This window comes from Miscanthus floridulus, chromosome 6 (genome assembly GCF_019320115.1).
Source record: "Miscanthus floridulus cultivar M001 chromosome 6, ASM1932011v1, whole genome shotgun sequence".
NCBI lineage: Eukaryota > Viridiplantae > Streptophyta > Magnoliopsida > Poales > Poaceae > Miscanthus > Miscanthus floridulus.
In genome coordinates this window covers 88,274,498-88,280,728 of record NC_089585.1, presented here as the reverse complement: position 1 = coordinate 88,280,728, position 6,231 = coordinate 88,274,498, and the positions used below count along the sequence as shown (strand labels likewise).

The 6,231-nt window shown below is 41.9% G+C and overlaps 1 protein-coding gene across 1 annotated transcript; it reads right to left on the bottom strand.

Annotated features, from left to right (window-relative positions):
• Window positions 1-327: 327 nt before the first annotated feature.
• Window positions 328-3,495, bottom strand: LOC136458556 (protein INVOLVED IN DE NOVO 2-like). Its single transcript, XM_066458503.1, has 6 exons — window positions 2,578-3,495; window positions 2,267-2,448; window positions 1,961-2,050; window positions 1,584-1,871; window positions 1,283-1,492; window positions 328-578 (listed from the first exon to the last, which is right to left on the bottom strand). Exons 1-6 carry the CDS (start codon window positions 3,470-3,472, stop codon window positions 354-356), a joined length of 1,890 nt encoding a protein of 629 aa, XP_066314600.1. The 5' UTR covers window positions 3,473-3,495; the 3' UTR covers window positions 328-353.
• Between the last annotated feature and the right edge of the window lie 2,736 nt (window positions 3,496-6,231).

The following is a 6,231-nucleotide window of genomic DNA, read 5'->3' as shown; positions in this document are numbered from 1 at the left end:
AGAGCCCAAGCATGATTTATTATGCGTCTGCATGTTCCACCGCAGCTTTGTAGGCACAGCGCACAGAGCCCAAGGAGCATGCGGCCAAGGGCCAACCACAACACACGGTTCATAAACGACTACTTGCTACAAAGGTGGCACAAGGATAACGCCATAACGGCGTCCTAGTCCACTGACGCTGATACTGCAATAGGAGCATCAGCTTATACCCAACAAGGAACAGATCGACAGGGCTGTATCGCCCTATCGATTTTATCACGAATTAATACTACTGTTTCCAGGTGACTTGTTCTCGAACTCGTGGCATTCAGATCAGGTGGAAAGAAAGCCAAGACCATTGAGTGGCCGAGAGCCTATCGCATCCTCCTGTTTGTTCGCCACTGTCTCAGGACAAACTGGACAGCTTCCTTCAGAGTCACCTTCCGGTTTTCCTTGAAGTTCCATAGCTCCCCCACAGGATAACTGCCTTTAGATTTGTACTCGTTGATTTCAAGCAGCGCCTTTGTCACCAATGCATAGATTTCTTCTCCATGTTCTTCTTTGAGTGCTCGAAGCTTTGCATCATCCTCAATTATCTCCTACATCACAGCATGCACCACTTATTAAATAAGGTAGTATAACCCAATGCATGTTTACAAAATGCAAGGTATCTGTAAAAATGGATAGTGATCGAGGATGCATAGTTCACCAAATTAAACAGGAAACGAAGGATACAAATAGCACTTCCCCTTATGAGCTTACAGGTCAGCATCCATATCATTTCCTGTACATGACAGCAAGTAGTTACAACTGAAACATAAAGTAACCCCCCCCCCCCCCCCCCCCCCCAGCGCACGCCTTGTTTCTTTTTTTGGGGAGAGAGGGAGGGAGAGATAAAGGTACAGGATGTAGCACTAAACAATATTCATACAAGATATGGGATCTGACGATTCAGGGGAGGAAATTAACAACTTCTATTTGACAGGATAGGACAGTGCAGTTCTACGATTCAGGGAGGAAATTATACTCCGTCCCACAATAAGTGCAGTTCTATGATTATTTGGGTAGATTAGTGTTACTAGGAAATGACATATACGCCCCTATAAAAAGTGTCCCAACATGCAATGATTATTCTTTGGAAACAGAGGGCAACCAAGCCCTCAAGTGCTACGTGGTCCACAAGCTAGAAACACTTATTTTGAGATAAATTTTGAAAACTAGAATTGCACTTATTGTGGGACGGAAGGAGAAGGCTACAAAGCTAGGGACATGTATGGAAGTAGCTAAAAGTGAAGACTCATACCATCTCCTTTCCATCAACTGTGACAACCCTAAAAGGGTGCCAGTCAGGATTTTTTATTTCAGCCTCCCACTTTGAACAAAGAAAGGCAGCAGTAACTTCTGCATCTTCTGTATGCTCCTTTTGGCATGCCTTTGAAAATGCTTTCAGATCAAGCTCTCCCATTCTCTTGATTCCTATATGTGCCTGCCCACCTGAAATATCAAGCAAGCCCTGTGGAGCATGCCGTAGAACAATAGATGAATAACCATGAAATCTGATGGACAATATTAGTCACATAGATCTTATTAGTGAAACAACATACATTTTCTAGCTCTTTGCGAGCTTCTTGCAGTTCAATGTTGCTTTTGCTTTCTTTGATAACCAGAGTTTGGTTAAGTGACTCCATTCCATCCAGTTCATCTATCTTTTCTTGCAATGCCTCACTCAGCTCATTAATTTTATTCTTTGATGCTGAATCTTCATCACCTGGCATATGCTCCATCACTTTTAGTTTGCCCTTCAACTGCTGTATTTCTAATTCAAGCTTTTGTTTTGCATCCAATTGTTGTTCCAACATCAGAATCTTCTTTAACGCAGCATGTTTCTCTCTCTGTAGTTTCCATACAGTAAGACTACCATAGGACACATTGTTTAAAACCTACAGCATCATATCTTAGAAGGGGGAGCCAAGGTACATACTTTTTGTTCTTCCACAAGCTTCAGCACATTCTCATCAGCTTTCTGCTGCTCCAATGTTGCCAATTTAAGATGACTTGATTTGATAGCATTCTGAGTTCAAGCAAAAACAAAGCACATATTTGCATGGATATTTCTAACTGATTCAACCTTATCAAAATGGAAGATATGAAGATAACTAATATGAAGAAGTTGCTAACAGAAAAGAACTATCATCTAACATGTCTCAAACTAATATGACACTAAGGAAATCAACTCTTTCCATTCTTTTAAAGAGGGAAAGATGAAAAGATGGAAGAAATCACACACCTTCTGCTTCTCCTGCTCAAGGTTCCTTCTGTCATAATCAATTTTCACTGCAAGCTCATCAAGTTGCTTGGATCTCACATCAAGATCATTCATTTTTGCCTCAAGTTCAGAACGCAGCTTTTGATTCTCATCAATGATCTTCTGAGAATGCCTGCGAGCTAGCTGCTGCATCTTGCTAATTTCTGGTAATGGTTATGCTTATTAATTGATCTTTCAAATGAAACTTCGCAGCTGCTGATGATAGAAAACTGGAAATACAACTAGACCCATGTGAAAAAAAAATAATAAGTAGCAAAAAGAATAACATAAACCTTCATTGTATGACTGGAGAAGTTGTTCCCTTTGCCCCATCATCTTCTCAAGTGATGCAGTTGTCTCACCGTATTTGCATTCAAGTTCCTGTAAGTACCTGTTTTTTACCTCAATTTGGTTAGCTAAATTAGCAACAAGCCTGTCAGTTTTACATGCTCCTTCCTTTGCAAGATCATTGACAGACTTCAAGTCACCATTTTTTCTCAAGTGGTCTGCTATTATTCCTGGAGAATTGTAATCTTCAGCCCGAGCAAGCCATCCATAGAGCTCGGATCCTTGATTCTTTTTTCCAGTCCAGTCCTTCTTACCGTATCCTCCTGCCGCGAAGTGACTTTCGAAGGTACGTGCATTTCTGAAACCATTCCAGTCCTTTCCAAACTCGACAATAGCATTTCCTGTATGACCTCTAAAAGTCCATAACGGGATGACCTTTAGTGGGCAAAAGTGTGATAGTTGCTCCTTCAAACGATTTCCACTTTCTCCAATTTGGCGCCCATCCTTCCATTCAGTAGGCACATTAACTAGGACACCAATCCAGGGCCACACAAACTTCTCATCTCTGTTCTGAAGAGGTTGCGGCTCCACAGGAATTACATGTGGCTGTGGTTCAGGTGATTTAACAAGATCATTCTTCAAATATTTGAAGAGGGCACGATGGGCTGCTTTTTCTTTTGCCTTCCGATTAGGTGCTGCACTTACTCCTGAGGCATGCTGAACCAGACTACTTTTACTGTAATTATTCTTCTTCTTGCTACTACAGAAGAGACAACTGTAATTTTCTCCATTCTTCTTTACCTTTAAATCTCCTGACATCAATCTTGCATAAATATTTCCTTCATAATCATCAATCTCAGAATCACTTAATTCTGTATCTTCGTCAGAACTATGATCCATTTTCAAAAAGGGAAGGAAATATAGACAACCTAACCAGGAAAAATAAAGAAGATTGAGAACACAACACTCAAGTCTATTTTTTGAACTAATTTTTCATTATGAAATACGAATGAGCATTTCGGAACTTGTAATTCTAGAGAAAAGCAAGCATGGAACACTGACATACTATCATGCAAGGGGGGCGGGTTGACCCATTCCCAAACACGCCGCTCCTAGACTGAGCCCATGGTTCGGACCGGGCTGACCCCAACAGGAAGAGGGTCCAAAGGGTCGGAACCCTGTTGAGCCCAATTGACCCCTAGGGTTGCCCCGCTCATGAGTGGTGGCGTCCGCTCCCCTCCACCTCACTTTCGACCTCCCGGCTCGTGGCTGAGAAGAGAAGCAGTAGCCGATGTCCCTGCAGATGCAGGCGCAAGCGATGACACCGACCACCGGAATCACCACCGAACATGTCCAAAAGGTTCCACCTTCCCATTCCCTGAGACCCTGAAGTGCTTCGTTTTTCTTTCTAGATGTCGGGTTGGTTCCGATTAGAGGATTAGTAGAGATGCTAGGTTTTCATTTCTATATTTCTTGGTGGATTTTATCAGCTTTCTTTGAAGTGGATCCACCACCTTCACTATTGTCGGGGAACCCTCAAGAAAGCAAACTCAAATAAAAATCTTTCCACTTCCTTTTGAAGTAATATCTTGCTTGGAATCATTAACACCAATTTGATGTCATATCTGGTTGGATTATTCTTGATTTCAGTTTGGGTAAGTCATGTTTGTATAAAGGCTGGTTAGCAAGCTGCCATGAGTTTTTACTGTGGTAATGTTCTCGGCTATTAGCAGATTGCAACTTGTGTGGGGAACACAACTTTCTTCTAATAGGTTACTTTAAGCATGTGTAGTGAATATCTGAAGCACCTCAACTTGGTTGGTTTCATTAAGGATTTGTAGCATGTATGAATTGTTTCAAGTAGTTGGCATGCAACTCTGCTTCTCCTGGCAAGAACTCTGAAAAAATGTGCACGCGTCGACAGATCAGAGCCTCAAGGATCACACCAAAACCAAGGGCATGTGTCTGTAGTGTGTACTGCACATCGCCATGCATTATAGTAGGCTATGTTAGAGTAAACCTTGTGTTTACCACCTATCTAGCTAGTATTAATCGTATTCTGTCCTAATTAGCTAGCTGCCGACTTCCCTAGGTCGGTTGCCCTTTTCTTAGACAGTAAGGTAGATATGCAGGGTGTCAGACAAGTGGTCAAATTGATCAAGTGCATGTACTTTCTGATATTGTCATGTGAGCTTTCTGATGTTGTCAATGTGGAAACCCTTCAACTTGGACAGTATCTTCCTTTCCTAACTGATTTTTTTAGATAACAGACCGCTTGGTCCAGCTTTTATTGAAAGCCAATGAAAGAGTTCTTTCTTTCCTAAATGATTGATATTGGTAACTTGTTTTGTGAGCTTTAATCCTCAGGTATCTCAAGTGAGCTCTTGGTAAAGAAGGCTCTTGGCAAGTTGGACTCCATTGCTCAGAAGGTCAATGCCCATTGTTTGAGCTCAGTTGTCAGAACACATTTAGGAATGGTTGCATGAAAATACTCTCAAGAGCAGACTTGACTAGCCTTCCTGAGGATAGTGGTCATTGACCAAATCTTTCATGTTTATGCAAGGAAATGTTACATGCACTGGCTATGATTGTTCAATATTTGTTCACTTGCTTTTGTAGATAGCTCCTGGTTCCAAGAGACAAGTGTTGTTGTAGGAGATCTGATAACATTTTGATCAAATCCAGTTGGTGTTAAACTGCATGGCTTACTAACATTTTTATCAAATCCTTGTTGAAGAATCTGTAATTTGTTAATCTTTGTTCAATACTAGCTTTTTATAATTTTATTTATTTTCTCTTCTAATATTGGCCTGGTGCAAGCGGTAGAGTCTTACCGCCTGTGACCGGAAGGTCCCGGATTCGAGTCGCGGTCTCGCATTGCATAGGCGAGGGTAAGGCTTGTCACTAATACCCTTCCCCAGACCCCTCACAGAGCGGGAGCTCTCTGCACTGGGTACGCCCTTTTTTTTTAGTGTGCGGTGTGATTTGCATGCATAGATAAGTTGAAAGCAACACGATCTTCATTGCCAGAAAAATTAAACGGGCGGGTTGACCCCAGCAGGGGCGGATCCAATAAAGGGACATGGGTGTACACATGTACACCCAATAATTTTTGCAAAAACTTCGAAGTTAGGAGGCGTGTCAAATAGCTAAATAGCTTTAGGTTAGGGTTTCGGTGCTCAGCTTCGCACAGCATAAGGGAAGGGAAGAGAAGGGGTGGGAGTACCTGGTGGGAGCTCGTCGCCGGCGAAGAGACCAACGAAAGCCTCAGCACCTGGCCTAGGGCGGCGGCGGCCCAACAGTCGTCAGAGCGAGAGGGTAGCGAGCGAGAGAGACAGAACGAGGAGGGAAGAGGGATGCAGCGGACGGAAAGGGAAGCAGGTTATACATCGACGGCGGAAAAAAACGCACGGGCTTCTTGTGGGCCGTTTTTTTAGTTTCGTTCAATCTGTTTTTTTTAAAAAAAATCTTTCTCTCTCTTTTAATTTTTTATTATTCTTGTTGATTTCATGTATCTATTCTCTTCGTTGGACACTATCAACGGCTAGTACAACATTTGTTTTAAATAACATAACAGAAATTTCATATCTATTCTCTTCATTATCAGTGACTAGTAAATATATAGTACATTATAAATAAGTAAATAGAACTTTTTATAT